Source organism: Saccopteryx leptura, chromosome 2, assembly GCF_036850995.1.
Source record: "Saccopteryx leptura isolate mSacLep1 chromosome 2, mSacLep1_pri_phased_curated, whole genome shotgun sequence".
Lineage (NCBI taxonomy): Eukaryota > Metazoa > Chordata > Mammalia > Chiroptera > Emballonuridae > Saccopteryx > Saccopteryx leptura.
The window spans coordinates 344,550,123-344,566,767 of record NC_089504.1 but is presented as its reverse complement, the minus strand read 5'-3'; the positions used below and the strand labels follow the sequence as shown (position 1 = coordinate 344,566,767).

General features: G+C 43.0%; 1 protein-coding gene across 5 annotated transcripts in view; it reads left to right on the top strand.

Moving 5' to 3' along the window:
- The first annotated feature begins 979 nt into the window (after positions 1 to 979).
- The window catches only part of ATP6V0A1 (ATPase H+ transporting V0 subunit a1), a 58,034-nt gene continuing 42,368 nt past the window's right edge, over positions 980 to 16,645 (top strand). For 4 of the 5 annotated variants that reach the window (XM_066364160.1, XM_066364159.1, XM_066364158.1 and 1 more), the window contains exons 1-5: positions 980 to 1,082; positions 2,982 to 3,144; positions 13,230 to 13,308; positions 15,465 to 15,562; positions 16,123 to 16,251. In XM_066364160.1, coding sequence (XP_066220257.1) covers positions 3,028 to 3,144; positions 13,230 to 13,308; positions 15,465 to 15,562; positions 16,123 to 16,251 — 423 coding nt within the window. In that variant the 5' untranslated portion in view covers positions 980 to 1,082; positions 2,982 to 3,027. Of the gene's footprint in view, positions 1,096 to 2,981; positions 3,145 to 13,229; positions 13,309 to 15,464; positions 15,563 to 16,122; positions 16,252 to 16,645 lie in introns of all 5 variants that reach the window. The other variant, XM_066364157.1, reaches the window with a different exon arrangement.

The following is a 16,645-nucleotide window of genomic DNA, read 5'->3' as shown; positions in this document are numbered from 1 at the left end:
ACTAAAAACTTATGTGGTTAAATGTACCCACTGGGAACTCACCAGACAAGATACAGATAGCCCTGGCCAGATAGCTTGGTTGATTGGTCCTGATACACAAAGGTTGTGGGTTCCATCCCTAGTCAGGGCCCAGAAAGGAACAGACTGATGTTTCTGTCTCTTTCTTCCCCTCCCTTACTTTCTTTCTAAATTCAATAAATAAAAATTAAAAAAAAATTTAAGATACCAATATACTTTCACAAACACGGTCTTAGGGTTTCCCCCCACTATTAATTGGAGAAAAATGGACCTTGTGCAGTTGCTGCAGGTGCTAGACCAAGTAGTTTTTAAAAAGGGGTTTTCATCCTGGCGGGGTAGCTCAGTTGGTTAGAGCTTCCTCTTGACCCCCGTCATAGTACATACAAGGGTTAATTAAGGAATACATAAGTAAATGGAACTACAAATCAAGGTTTTTCTCCCTCTGCTTCCTCTCTAAAGTCAGTAAATAAAAATTAAAAAATAAAGGTTTTTCATAGTCAAGTGACAAACCCCTGTTCAAGGATTTACTACAGAATTTAGCACCTTTAGCAAGGACTCCACACTCTAGGGCTCAAATTTTCTTTTCTGTAAGCTAGGGGGGAAAGTGTGACGTGAGTGTGTGTGCGTGCGTGTGTGTGTGCACCTGCACTGTGTGTGTGTGTGTGAGCACCTGAAAGTGTGACGTGTGTGTGTGTGTGTGTGTGTGTGTGTGAGCACCTGAAAGTGTGACGTGTGTGTGTGTGTGTGTGCGTGTGTGTGTGTGCGCGCGCGCGCGCACCTGCACTGCCCACCCAGCCGGCCGGAGCGGCCGCAGAGGGGACAAGATGGCGTCTACCCACAGGGTCTCGCCTGAGCCCCCAGGACTCCTCACTCAGCCTCAGCGACCGAGGCCGCACCCCATTGGTCGACTACAATGATGTCATCTTAGGGGCGGAGGCCGGCGGCGGCGCGGGGGTGGGGCTTTGCGGACGCACGAACGTCAAGGCGCTGCAGTCCCGAGCCGCGGAGGCTGCGGGCTGGGTCTGTGGTGACTGCTCTGGTATTGGCTCGGCCGGTGGCTGGAGGTGAGCGGGGGCGGTAGGTACAGCGCCGCAGGTACAGCCGGGCAGGGAGCGGTCTCCGAGGGGCGTAGGAAATTCTTCTGACAAGCCTTTGGTTTGTCAAAGGAATTAGCAGGGATCTTAGGAAACTGAAAGGACAGGAGGATTCACCCCTCTTTGGGCACCCCTCCTGTGGGCAGAAGAGCCGGAGGTTCACTCCCCTTTGGAGGCCCAAATCCCTACCCTTATTTAAGGAGTAGGCGGAGGAACTGAAGGTTATTGGGATGTTCGAAGAGTTTGGAGGGGACTTCTTAAAGGAGGTCCCAATTTGAGGATTTCCCCCTTTTAGTCCCTACTCCAGGACGTAGATGTGCCTGGGCTCACTGGGTAGACAGGAAATGAAGCAGGTGAATCTCAATGCCTCGTTAGGAGTCGAGGACTGGATGACAGTGAGGCAGTGAGCGGGGACTTTACTTGGGTTCCTCTTGTGCAGAATGACCATTTCTTCATATTTTGTTGTGTGACACCCCCACCCCATTCCCTAATCGCTTTGGTTTATTTGGTTTCCTGTTTGGCTCCAGTCGGAGGGATATCTAGGGAGACTAGTAATAGTTAAAAATAGTAATAAATTAAAAAACAACAACGAGGGTGGCAGCTCTTTGGGGGCTGTCATTTATGGCAGCCCCTGAACTATGCTGGTCAGGCATAGTTTTATGTGTTTAGAAATTATGGAGTCCATCCCATAATTGAGGAGGGATGTGTATTAGGCTGGTAATAGCTGTTTTGGATGATTCAGGTGTAGAAAGTCGTAAAGTCAAGCTACATAATCTCTTGAGAAATCCTTGCTTATATCGGAGTGTGTCGTGCTGCTGCCTTGAACATCAAATGCACAAAGGTTTTGTCATCCACATTTCTTAAAATGTCTCCCAGCCTTCCCGAAGAGTAACTCTTCCTTTAATGCCAGTTTCACCTATCATTATGGATGCTCTCGTGATACTAAAAATACTGTACGTTTTGCTGAGTTTAGTTTCTTAACAGTCTGTGCCTCACAATGGCTGATTGAGAGTAAATAATTGCAGTTTCAGGACCACTGATAGCGCCAATTGTCTTTCTAACCCGGCAGCGATAAGACAGCCCTAAAATGAAACCTTTATTGACTTATGCATGAGAAGCTTTAACAGATGGAACAATGTAATTAATCTTGAAGGTGGGGATAAGATACAGAAAGCTTCGGAGGTGGAAAGCATATTCGCTGTGGCTGGATAAAATTGCTTTGTCATTATCAATGTATTCCCATCATGCTTCGCTTTGAAATGGAGCTTAATATGCAAGCTGGTCCTCCCCTCCTTTTTTGAAAATAATGATTATATATTTAGATTCTTTAGAGAGAAAATGGTGCTTTCTGAGGAATTTGGCAGGTTAAATAAACCCTTTAAGGTAATAATAGCTTTAGGGTAGCGCTGGGACTTTGGCTTTCAGAAAATAGCAGTAGAGGGTAGAAAATGAGTGAAGTCTCTTTGTTTCCTGACACAAATGGAAAACAGGATAGAGCAGTGTGAATGTCACTGCCTCATAATATTGTGTCCAGGGTATTAAAAAAGCTGTTTGGGATTCCCAGTTCCTGTTTTTAATCTGGATACATTCTTATGTATTGAGATGTCCCCACATATTGTCATTTGATCCTGCCGTTGACTGCAAGGGAAGTGACTTTTCATCAGGCACTCTGTGGGAGAGGATTCAGTAACAGCCTTTGCAATTTCTCCTTTCCATCTTTCTAAGCAGGATGTCAAAACAGTTGTTAAAGAGCTGTCAGCATGAGGTGGAAGACATGAAATGCAAAACCAAAAAGCCATACTTGGTGTTGTTTGCTCTTAGCCCTTTTAGTAATTTACAAGGTCACGTAATTTTCTCTCTTTGCCTTAGGTTGGAGAGAAATCCGGGTACTCAGTTGGTGTGCTTTTCTGCCGCCATGGGGGAGCTTTTCCGGAGTGAAGAGATGACCCTGGCCCAGCTTTTTCTACAGTCAGAAGCTGCTTATTGTTGCGTCAGTGAATTAGGAGAACTCGGGAAGGTTCAGTTTCGCGATGTAAGTAGTGGTGGAACTGCTTCTTTATTACTGCTGAACTATATTTTTCTTGTCATGGCCACTTGCCTTAATGGTGAATGTTTTGCTTTTTATTTGCAACAAATAGCATTATAGCATGGCTTACTGTTGCTACACTTTTTTGAGTCATCTTCCTAAAAGTGAGAATGTTGTGTGCCCATCCTTTCACGTTTTTACTAGCTCCCACTTTGAGAATAACCCTAAGCATTCTCATGGTGATTGCTTGGAATGCAGGTGGAGGACACCAAACGAACCTGTTCAAGGCTTGCACAGAGCTTTGGTCATTCACATTTCTCAAAATGTCTCCCAACCTTCCTAAAGAGTAACTCTTTTGGGCTACTTAACATCTGCAGCAGGGTGTTAAATTTTTTTTTTCAGAGCTCTTTTATACAGTAGGACAGATTTATTATAAGATCTGAAGCATCCAGTTACAGATAGATAGTATATAAGTAAACATACACTGAATACTCATTATTCTGAAGATTTATGCTGGGAAGTTGGAGAAGATAGCAAAAGAAAATGGACAGTCTAAGAGTATAAAAATATATGCCTTATGGGGCTTACAATCAGATATATGCTGCTGAAGGGAGGGGGAGTTCACAATTCTCTATTAGGTCATCTCAAAGCTCCCATGTACCTCTCATTGGTAGCATTCATTATAGTCATGATTGTACATTCATCCGTGTGAGTAGTTGTTTAAAGTGTTTTGTCTCTACTATGAGCTAAGTACCAGGAAGACATGGACATTTATTATCTTATCCTTAGTGCCCACATAGAAGATATACTCAATCAGTATTTGTCGAAATGAATGGATGGATGAAAGAGGAGTGGTCAGAAAAGTGTGAAATTCATCAGTGTTGGCTTCCTGGAACTGACAAGCTTTCAGGAAGTTCTCTGTGAGCTGATACTGCACGAATATAATCCAGTGACCGTCTTATTCCTCATTCTCTGAAACTATAGATACCATCTCTTTTGGAGTGTTCTCCTACTTGACTCCGGTTCCCTCCTTACCTTCTTGTGTTCTACCAGCCTCTCTTTCATCTTCTCCTTCCCTGTCAGTGTTCTCCAAGCTCTCTGCTCTCTCAGGACAGCCTCTCCACACTCCATCTTCCTTTATCACCTTTGTCAGTGATCTCATCTATTCTCAAATTTTCCATCTTTGTTCAGTGAGTCCCAAATTTACACCTCTGGCCCTGACTTCCCAAACACCTTCCCTGAATGTACAACTCTCTGAGATTATTGTCATCTCTGTGTCTCAAGCTAGCATGTTTAAATCCTAACACCTTCCCTTTTCCCAAACTGTTTCTTCATTCTGACTACCTAAACTTGAGTTAATGCATTGATATTCTTCCCGTTTTTTAGACTTGAGACCTAAATCAAACCTAAGTCACCCTTAATTTGCAATCCTTCATCTGGTTTTATCGTGTGTCCCTTTCTAATACCCGTTATGTCCTTTCAGTGTTCTTAACTTTTACTTATGATGTATTTTAATCATATAAAAAAATTATAGGGAATAATATAATGAATACCTATGTTTGTGCTATCTACTTAAGAGATAAACATTCCACATATAATTGAAGGCTTCTGCCAGTCCTTCTTCCCTGACATTCATTTCTCTACCCTCTGCCCCAGAGGTAACTTTCTTTCTTTTTTATTTTTTTGTGGCAGGGGCAGAGTCAGAGAGACAGATAGGGACAGACAGACAGGAAGGGAGAGAGATGAGAGACATCAATTCTTTTTTGCGGCTCCATAGTTGTTCATTGATTGATTTCTCATATGTGCCTTGACTGGGGGGCTTGCTCGAGCCAGCGACTTTGGGCTCAAGCTGGTGAGTCTTGCTCAAACCAGATGAGCCTGCGCTCAAGCTGGTGACCTTGGGGTCTCGAACCTGGGTCCTCCACATCCCAGTCCGACATTATCCACTGCGCCACTGCCTGGTCAGGCCCAAAAGTAACTTTCTACAGCAACTTTTATTTTTATCATTCCCATAGGTTTTTACTTTTTGCTTTTGCTATATATGTATGTATCACTAAATAATATGTATATAATTTTGTATGTTTGAAAACTATGTACATGGATAGTATCATACTATATGTATCCTTCAGCAGGTACTTTTTAAATTTAATATTTGTGAGATTTGACCATGTTGATACAGGTAATACTAGTTCACTTATTTAAATTGTTACATTGTTATTGTAAGGATATACAGTTTATTATTTTTTCCTTCTGATGGGCGTTTAGGTTGATTGCAGTTCTTTGCTATTACAGTATTGCAGTGAAGATTCTTGTCTGTGTCTCCTGGTATACATCTGTAATAGTTTCTCTGGGGCAGTGGTTCTCAAACATTTTGGTCTAAAGACTTCTTTTTTTTTTTTTTTTTTTTTTTTTTTCTGAAGCTGGAAACGGGGAGAGATAGACTCCCGCATGTGCCTGACCAGGATCCACCCGGCACGCCCACCAGGGGGCGATGCTCTGCCCCTCCGGGGCCTCGCTCTGCCACGACCAGAGCCACTCTAGCGCCTGGGGCAGAGGCCAAGGAGCCATCCCCAGTGCCCGGGCCATCTTTGCTCCAATGGAGCTTTGCTGCGGGAGGGGAAGAGAAAGACAGAGAGGAAGGAGAGGGGGAGGGGTGGAGAAGCAGATGGGCGCTTCTCCTGTGTACACTGGCCGGGAATCGAACCCGGGACTTTTGCACGCCAGGCCGACGCTCTACCACTGAGCCAACCAGCCAGGGCCTCTAAAGACTCTTTTAAAAAATTGAGAACCCGCCTGACCTGTGGTGGTGCAATGGATAAAGCGTCAACCTGGAAACACTGAGGTTGCCAGTTCAAGACCCTGGGCTTGCCTGGTCAAGGCACATATTGGGAGTTGATGCTTCCTGCTCCCCCCCTTCTCTCTCTCTCTGTCTCTCTGTCTCTCTCCCCTCTCTATAATGAATAAATAAAATCTTAAAAAAAAAAATTGTGAACCCTAAAGGGCTTTTATGTGAGTTATAGTTATTCATATTTACTGAATTAAAAATTAAAACTGAGAAATGTTTAAAATATTTATTAAATCATTTAAAATGATAATAAAAATATGTTATAACAAATTTGTGAAACATAGCTATATATATATATATTTTTTTTTTTTTTCATTTTTTCTGAAGCTGGAAACAGGGAGAGACAGTCAGACAGACTCCCGCATGCGCCCGACCGGGATCCACCCGGCACGCCCACCAGGGGGCGATGCTCTGCCCATCCTGGGCATCGCCATGTTGCGACCAGAGCCACTCTAGCGCCTGGGGCAGAGGCCACAGAGCCATCCCCAGCGCTGGGGCCATCTTTGCTCCAATGGAGCCTTGGCTGCGGGAGGGGAAGAGAGAGACAGAGAGGAAAGCGCGGCGGAGGGGTGGAGAAGCAAATGGGCGCTTCTCCTGTGTGCCCTGGCCGGAATCGAACCCGTATATATATTTTTTAAATAGTGAAAAAAGTTGTATTGCTTTTACGTTTTTGAAAATCTTTTAGTATCTGAATTAATGGAAGACAGCTGGATTCTCATTTGCTTCTGTAGTCAGTCTGCTGTGATGTATGTCATGAGACTCTGGAAAACTCACTGGACACTCACAAGACAATGAGAATAAAAAAGGCAAATGATGTCTTAGTGTTACTGTGAAAATTGTACTGATCACATGGACCCGCTGCTACTCCAAGGATTGTAACTAGAAAGGGCATTACTGAATACATACAGTGTGCATCTCTGGCTGTTGGATGTTGTCACAGTGTACTTTTCAGTGCATGTACCTGTTCATGCCAGATCAAGAGTTCTGTCATTCCACCAACTGTGTCAACACCTTTGTGATCAGACTTAAGGAAATTTACCAATCTAGTGAGTGTGAAGTGGTATCTTATTGTTTTAATTTGCGTTTTCTAGATTAGTACATTTGGTATCTTTTTATTTGTTTATTGGACATAATAGGTTTCATTTTTCCATGAGTGTCTGTCCATAATATGTGCCTGTTTGCTATTGGGTTTGCTTATTTTTTGCTTGCTAACTTGTAGGATTTGTAAAAGTTCTCCATGTCTTCTGGAAGCTAATCTTTTTCTACTCCTTTACTGATAAGTTCTAGGCTTTTGCTTGTCTTTTCCCTTTGTTTATGGTACATTTTGTCATACATAGTTTTTTGGGGTTTTTTTTTTGCTTATTGGTATCTTTTTTCTTTTTTCTTTTTTTTTTTTTTTTGTATTTTTCTGAAGCTGGAAACAGGGAGGCAGTCAGACAGACTCCTGCATGCGCCCGACCGGGATCCACCCGGCACGCCCACCAGGGGGCGATGCTCTGCCCCTCCGGGGCGTCGCTCTGTCGCAACCAGAGCCACTCTAGTGCCTGAGGCAGAGGCCAAAGAGCCATCCCCAGTGCCCGGGCCATCTTTTGCTCCAATGGAGCCTCGGCTGCGGGAGGGGAAGAGAGAGACAGAGAGGAAGGAGGGGGGAGGGGTGGAGAAGCAGATGGGCGCCTCTCCTGTGTGCCCTGGCCGGGAATCGAACCCGGGACTTCCGCACGCCAGGCCAACGCTCTACCACTGAGCCAATTGGCCAGAGCCTCTAATTTTTTTTTAAAGAGAGAGAGAAAGGAAGGAGTAGAGATAAGAAGCCCCCACTTGTAGTTGTGTCGCTTTAGTTGTTCATTGATTGCTTTCTCATATGTGCCTTGACCGGGGGCTCAAGCTGAGCCAGTGACCTCTTGCTCAAGCCAGGAATCTTGGGCTCAAGCCAGTGACCTTTGGGCTCAAGCCAGTGACCCCTAAGGTCATATCGATGATCCTGCCTTGCTCAAGCTGGCAATCCACACTCAAGCTTGTGAGCCCACGCTCAAGCCAGATGAACCCGGGCTCAAGCCTGTGTCTTCAGGGTTTCAAACCTGGGTCCTCAGCATCCCAAGTCGACTCTCCAGCCACTGTGCCACCATTGGTCAGGCCTAAATTTTTTTTTTTTTCATTTTTTTCCTGAAGCTGGAAACGGGGAGAGACAGTCAGACAGACTCCCGCATGCGCCCGACCGGGATCCACCCGGCACGCCCACCAGGGGCGATGCTCTGCCCACCAGGGGGCGATGCTCTGCCCATCCTGGGCGTCGCCATGTTGCGACCAGAGCCACTCTAGCGCCTGAGGCAGAGGCCACAGAGCCATCCCCAGCGCCCGGGCCATCTTTGCTCCAATGGAGCCTTGGCTGCGGGAGGGGAAGAGAGAGACAGAGAGGAAAGCGCGGCGGAGGGGTGGAGAAGCAAATGGGCGCTTCTCCTGTGTGCCCTGGCCGGGAATCGAACCCAGGTCCTCCGCACGCTAGGCCGACGCTCTACCGCTGAGCCAACCGGCCAGGGCTCAGGCCTAAATTTTTTATTTTGAAAAATTTCAAGCCTGAATACTCTTACGTAGATTCACCAGTTCTTAACATTTTGTCACATTTGACAAAATTTTTTACTGCACCATTTAGAGAGTTTCTTACTTTCAAATCTGTACCCTTTTCTTTCTTTTTGTCTTTGTACCATAGATAGACACTGGGACCTTCAGCAACATGTTGACGAAGAGGAACAGCAGGCTAATACTCATTGGGATTGTGTTTAGCTGTGTGTAACCAAAAACCCAAGTGAAAGGGGTGTTCTTTTCTTGTGTAACTTGAATCCTCATTTCACAGATTAGGAACCTGTGGCGTAGGTGAAAATACCTCAAGGAAACAAAGATTAGTACCAGCTCTTCACTGTCATCAGTGTCCTAAGATCATTGTATCTCTCTCTCTCTCTCTCTCTCTCTCTCTCTTTGACCATCCTTAAACATTTGGCTTTTGTACTTATAGATTACCACCACAGCTGTAGGCATATCACTGAAGGAAGTGCAAGGAGGAAGGAGAAGTACTTATATCAGGAGAAAAATACTTTCCCAGACATCCTCAGCATATATATTTTTTAATCAAGAGAGAAGAGAGAGGGGCAAAAAGACAGGAAGGGAGAATGAAGAGAAGTATCAACTCATAATTGAAGCACCTTAGTTGTTCATTGAATGCCTTCTCATATGTACCTTGACTGGGTTGAGGGGGGTCTCCAGCCAAGCCAGTGACCCCTTGCTCAAGCCAGAGACCTTGGGCTTCAAGCCAGCGACATTTGGGCTCAAGCCAGAAACCATGGGATCATGTCTATGATCCCATACTCAAGCCAGTGATCCCACATTCAAGCTGGGGTCCCACGCTAAGCCGGAGACCTTGGGGTTTTGAACCTGTGTCCTCAGTGTCCCTGGCCAACACTCTATGCACTGTGCCACTGCCTGGTCAGGCATCCTCAGCATACTTTTCTAATTTTATTATTGGCACCAAGATTATGGTATATACTAGTTGCAAGGGATTCTGGGAAATGTGGTTTTTGAACTGAGCAATTACTGCTCTGAACAAAATTGGGATTTTTTGTTACTAAGGAAACAGGGCAAAATGTTATGTACTGTGGCCGTCACTTGGTATTCTTGTCTTGTTCCTGACTTTAAGGGAAATCTTTTTTTTTGTATTTTTCTGAAGCTGGAAACGGGGAGAGACAGTCAGACAGACTCCCGCATGTGCCTGACTGGGATCCACCCGGCATGCCCACCATGGGGCGATGCTCTGCCCACCAGGGGGCGATGCTCTGCCCCTCTGGGGCATCGCTCTGTTGCGACCAGAGCCACTCTAGCGCCTGGGGCAGAGGCCAAGGAGCCATCCCCAGCGCCCGGGCCATCCTTGCTCCAATGGAGCCTTGGCTGCGGGAGGGGAAGAGAGAGACAGAGAGGAAGGAGGGGGTGGAGTGGAGAAGCAAATGGGCGCTTCTCCTATGTGCCCTGGCCAGGAATCGAACCCGGGTCCCCCGCACGCCAGGCTGACGCTCTACCGCTGAGCCAACCGGCCAGGGCCTAAGGGAAATCTTTTTAATGTTTCACAATTTAAATAAGATGTTTTATTTTTTGAAAATTTTATTTATTAGATTATTCAAATACTTTTCAATTTTTTATTTTCTAAAGTTATTGTTACAAATGATTGTGGAAATTTATTGAATGCCTTTTCATCTATTGAGGTTATTATGTTTTTTTTCCTTAATCTATTAATTTGGTGAATTACATATCTAGATTGTTCTCCTATTTTTTTACTGAGATGTAATTCACATACTATATAATTTGTCCATTTAAAGTGTACAATTCAATGATTTTTATTATATTCACAGAGTTGTACAACCATCACCATAGTCAATTTTAGAACATTTTCATTATTTCAATAAGAAACTCTGTACCCATTAATAGTCATTCCCCCCACCCCCACCCCTACCCCAGCAACCACTAATCTACTTTCTGTTTCTGTTAATTTGCCTATTCTGAACATTTCATGTGAATGGAATTCTACAATGTCTTTTGTGACTGGCTTCTTTCACTTAGTGTAACATTCTCAAGGTACATCTATGTTGTAACATGTATCTGTAGTTTTCTGTCTTTTGCATCTTTTTTTAAATGTGACAATGTGCAACATATTAAAATGAGTGGTTTCAGTATAAGAAGTAATTGGTATCTTCTATCTTCTCTGCAAAAGATACCCTCTGGGTGTTAGAGAGATGACTGAGGAAGACGTGTTTCCTCATTAAACTTGTTGAAAATCTTTTATGTCCCCTCTCTGTTCCTTCTCTTTGTCATACTCTTCCCTACTCTTCCATACTTCACTGTCTAACAATCTTACTGACAGTTTGCGTTTTTTACCAGATGCCATAGTGAGCGGTTTGTATTATTATTGCAGGCATTTCTCACAATAACCCTGAGAAGTAGACCTACCTTTGATTAATGGAGCCACCATCTTCATTTCACAGATTAGGAACCTGTGGGGTAGGTGAAAATACCTCAGAGAAACAAAGATTAGTACCGAGGATTATCTGATTCCACTATCTATGTTCTTTTCAATTGAGATATACCAAAAGAGTCACCCTTTTCCAGTGTACATTCAGTGGTTTTTAGTGTATTCACAAAGCTGTGCAACTATCATCACTCTCCAGTTCCAGAACATTTCACCCCCCAAAGAAACCCTGGGCCCATTAGCAGCCACTTTTCCCCTAGCCCACGGTAACCGCTTAGTCTAACTTTCTCTGTGGATTTCCCTGTTCTGAATATCATATAATCCTATGTATAATATATATATGGATTCATACAATATGCATCTTTTGTAACTAGCTTCTTTCAGTTAACATATTGTATTCAGGTTACATCCATGTTGTAGCATGTATTAGCACTTCATTCCTTTTTATGTCTGAATGTCCGTTGAATGTTTATTCCACCTTTTGTTCATTCGTCAGTTGATGAACATATTTGGGGTGTTTTTACTTTTTGGCTATTGTGAGTAATGCTTCTGTAAACATTCTTGTACAAATTTCTGTGAGTGTTTTTTCTTTTTTTTACATAAGTATCTAGTAGTGGAATGCTTAGACATGAGGTGGGAAGATGTATGTTTAATTTATAGTGTGTATCCCAACAAAGTGTATTTATTTTTATTTTATTTTTTGTTTTTTAGAGAGATAGAGAGAGAGAGACAGGAAGAGAGAAAGAAAGGGGTAGGAGAGAGATGAGAAGTATCAACTCCTAGTTGCTTCACATTAGTTGTTCATTGATTGCTTCTCTTGTGTGCCTTGACCTGGGAGCTTAAGCCTAGCCAGTGACCCATTGCTCAAGCCAGTGACCTTGGTCTCAAGCCAGTGACCTTTGGGCTTCATGCCAGCAAGCTTTGGGCTCAAGCCAGCAACCCTGGGATCCTGTCAATGATCCACGATCAAGCTGGCAACTCAGCATTCAAGCTGGCAAACCCTGCTCACACTCTAGCCAGGCTTGGGGTGACCATGGTGTTTTGAACCGGGACCCTCAGCATCCCAGGCCACTGCTCAATCCACTGCACCAGCCCTGGTCAAAGTATATTTATTGATCTGTGTCTATCTCTTCTGTGAAACTGAGCTTCTCAAAGTTAGGGCATATCTTATTCTTTGTTTTTACACCAGTGCCTAGTATAGTATCTGGCACATATTTGGTGCTTGCTCCATAGAACTTGAAGGAGTAACTATAGTAGTTGTTTATTTGTACTCCTTTTTTTTTTTTTTTTAGAGACAGAGAGTCAGAGAGAAGGATAGATAGGGACAGACAGACAGGAACAGAGAGAGATGAAAAGCATCGATCATCAGTTTTTTGTTGCAACACCTTAGTTGCTCATTGATTGCTTTCTCATATGTGCCTTGACTGTGGGGCTACAGCAGACCAAGTAGCCCCTTGCTCGAGCCAGCGACCTTGGGTCCAAGCTGGTGAGCTTTGCTCAAACCAGATGAGCCTGCGCTCAAGCTGGCTACCTCAGGGTCTCGAACCTGGATCCTCCGCATCCCAGTCCAACGCTCTATCCACTGCGCCACTGCCTGGTCAGGCTATTTGTACTACCTTTTTTTTTTTTCTGTTTGAACTACTTTTATGGAATTGATCACATGCTATCTTACTGGTTATATCCATGTTTTGTCCCTACTAGATTGCAAGTTTCTTAATGAATATCAACTTGTTTTATTCTTATTTGTATTTCCCAGAATATCTGTCACACTGCTTTGTGAATTACTTGTGATATATGAATGGATGAACCAGCCTGTCACTTTTGAAGGGGAAGAACATGGAACAGAAGAACAAAAGAAGTTTGCCTTCTGTTTCTTCTGATTGGGAAGAAAGAGAGAAGGAAAACCAGACAGACTTTCTATTATATAATACTAGTAGTCCAAATTTTTGGTTGTGGTTGAGTGCTCATGGGCAGCTCACTGAGACTTTGGACATATCTGGGAAGAACATTTTGTACTTTGTTTAATTGGCCTTCATTGCAGTATGTTGTAGCTGTGAGGAAGGGGTTTTTACCTTCAGTTGATTCAGCTGCCCCAGAGTAGATCAGTAGACAGTTTTTATTAGTGTTGCATCATACGTTGACCAAAATTAGGCTTTCACTTTGCAGGATGTGTTGCTTGTGAAACAGAGGAAATAGATGCAGTGTTTGACTATTTGGTATTGTGTTCTTGTTTCGCAGTTAAATCCAGATGTGAATGTTTTCCAGCGGAAATTTGTGAATGAAGTTAGAAGATGTGAAGAAATGGATCGAAAGCTTCGTATGTGCATTTTGATCTTGTATGATGTTCCTATAATGAGTCATTTGTCTTAAATTAAGATATCAGTCCTCTTAATAAAGGGAGGGAATACTACAGGAGAAAAAGAAAGTAGTAGGAAAAATGTTGTGACCCTGACGTTAAGATGAGTTTCTAGGATGCAAGTAGCTTTTGTGGTGTTTGTGCTAAGTGATGCTTAATGAAAACCTTATCTGAGATGACAAGGCTGCAAGCTGAAAACACTGGTTATTTATTTATTTATTTTTGTGGGAAGGGTTTTATAACAGAATTACATTATAGAATTCTGAGATGGAACACAGACCACCATGAATTTTAGATGTCAGCATAGACACTTTTTTAATCTGAGCTATTTATGCAAGAGGGAAGAAACTAACAGTTATTAAGGTCCTATTGAGGCCCTGGCCAGTTGGCTCAGCAGTACAGCATCGGCCCGGCATGTGGAAGTCCCGGTTCAATTCCTGGTCAGGGCACATAGGAGAAGCGACCATCTAATTCTCTACTCTTCCCCCTTCCTTTCTCTCTCTCTCTCTTTCCCTCCTGTAGCCATGGCTTGAATTGTTCCAGCGAGTTGTCCCTGCATGCTGAGGATGGCTCAGTGGCCTGGCCTCAGGTGCTAAAATAGCTCTGTTGCTGAGCAACAGCAGTGGCCCCAGATGGACAAAGCATTGCCCAGTAGGGGGCTTGCTGGGTGGATCCCAGTCAGGGTGCATGCAGAAGTCTCTCTGCCTCCCTGCCTCTCAATTAATAATAAAAACAACCCCAGTTCTATTGAGAGTTAGGGTGTTCGTATGCTTTTTTTCTTCTTCTTATTCAGTGAGAGAAGTGAAGGCAGAGACAGACTCCTGCATGCACCCTGATTGGCATCTACCCAGCAAGCCCACTTGGGGGCAATACTCTGCCCATCTGGGGCATTGCTCTGTTGCTTAGCAACCCAGCTCTTCTTAGTGCCCGAGGCAGAGGCTATGGAGCCATTCTCAGTGCTCAGGGCCAACTTGCTCCAATCGAGCCATGGCTGTAAGAGGGGAAAGAAAGAGAGAGAGAAGCAAGAGGAGGAGGGGTGGAGAAGCAGATGGGCACTTCTTCTGTGTGCCCTGGCCAGGAATTGAACCCAGGACATCCACACGCCAGGCCAATGCTCTACCACTGAGCCAAACGGCCAGGGCCAAAATTTATTATTATTATTTTAAAGTTTTTATTTATTCATTTTCGAGAAGGGAGAGAGAGAGAGAAGGGGGAAGGAGCAGGAAGCATCAACTACCATATGTGCCTTGACCAGGCAAGCCCAGGGTTTCAAACTGGCGGCCTCAGCGTTCTAGGTCAACTCTTTATTCACTGCACCACCACAGATCAGGCAGGGTGTTCATATACTTCATATCATTCATTTGCCACAAAATTCCTTCATTATGAGTGTTAACCTCATTTAATAAATAAGAAAACCAAACCAGAGAGGTTAAATGACTTGGACTAAGAATGTAAGTGGTTGTGATGGAATCAGCATTTGAATCCAGGTTGTTTTTTCTGGCTCTAAAATCCAAGATCTTGCTGTTTATACTATGCCAGCTCTCGGTTGTTGGTAGGTAAATTTGGTCCCCAACCTAAAAAAAAGTCAGTAGTTATCAGCTGAAACACTTTTCTATTCTAATATTTTGGAGCCTTATTCTGCTTCTTGCTTTTTGTTTGTTTTGTTTCACTTAAACTGACCTGCTTGTTTCCAAATGTATTAAAACCCTTTTGAGCTAGAGTTGTCTGACTAGTGTGTCAACTGCAAATATTCTACTGAATTGGCTCTTCTGTAGCTCTGCTCTGCCAGAAATACCTGTGAGCCGAAGCGTCATACTCTGGGGTGGCAGTCACATGTGCGGCGCTGAAGCAGAGGTGGAGCACTTTGAAGATCAGAAGAGGGAAAGAAGACAGTAGTGGGATGATGACCGTCTGTGGGGTAGCTGTGCCTTAGAGAGTGTGGGTAGGAGGAAGAGGAATATAGAGAAAAGGATTTACATGTGCTGTTTCTTTTACGTCCAAATATCTTTCTTAGAATGAAGCTCTTTTTAGCCAGGTTTGGCATCTTATTATTTTTCTCAAAAACTGGTAATTCCAGGCATGTGCTGTACATGAATGTTTTGATTCTGTCATTTTAGGATTTGTTGAGAAAGAGATAAGAAAAGCTAATATCCCAATTATGGACACTGGCGAAAATCCAGAGGTGCCCTTCCCCCGGGACATGATTGACTTAGAGGTAAACAATTCTGAAGAAGCCAGATAGGTTTCTGGCTATTTAAGTGTACGCATTTCTGAGTGGATGGAGAGTAGAGTAATTCTCGCTGTCCTTGTCAGCGTTGTGTATTGATTGCAAGTTTCTTGTAGATGGGATTAAAATGAAGTCTGTTTGTTATGGTATAGAACAGTATGTTGAACAGTATCATGTGCCACTAAATAAATGTTTCAGCTTATTGAAACCTTACTGAATTAATGTCAATTTATCTAGTAATTTATTAACTTAGAGTCTAAATAAATGAATAGCCAATAGGTTTCAATATTTATTTTATCCATCTGAAGTCCCCTGAGAAATTCGACCAAGTGTTAATAGAAGATATAAACAAAGTCAGTTTTAAACAAAATTTTTTATAAAGGAAATGGCCCTGGTAAAGTCATATATTTGCAAGGTAGATGTAAGATAACTGTCGGGTTGGCAGTAGTGCTATTGGGTGAATTCATATCTTTCAAAACAAGCACGTTGACCTTAGTGTGAGTTAGTAGTTTGATTTCTTCTTTTTTTTTTTTTTTTTTTTTTTGTAGGCTAATTTTGAGAAGATTGAAAATGAACTAAAGGAAATCAACACAAACCAGGAAGCTCTGAAGAGAAACTTCCTGGAACTGACTGAATTAAAATTTATACTTCGCAAAACTCAGCAATTTTTTGATGAGGTCAGACTATTGTTTCTTTTGGTATTTGAGCAGCTGGCATTACACCTGCACAAGTGGGCCATATTTTTATTCCAATAATTATTTTAATTTGCTAATTTGAAAGCAATGCCATTTTCACACCCTACTTTAGTTGAAGAAATGTCAGATTATGCTCCATTTTTCATGCAGTACACAGCCAGATATAGTTTTGTAAATTTTTTTGCATTTTCTGTAGTTTTTCATCTCAAGATGGGGAAAGGAACCCTAAAGTAGTTGTATTAAACATAGTTAGTTGAAATTTTTACATTATATTTTAAGGTAAGTGAATGTTTAAGGTTAAATTTGAAGCAACAAGAAACATTTGGTTTCCATGAAGTTATAACAGAAGTTTATTCTTCAAAATCTTTTTATCAAA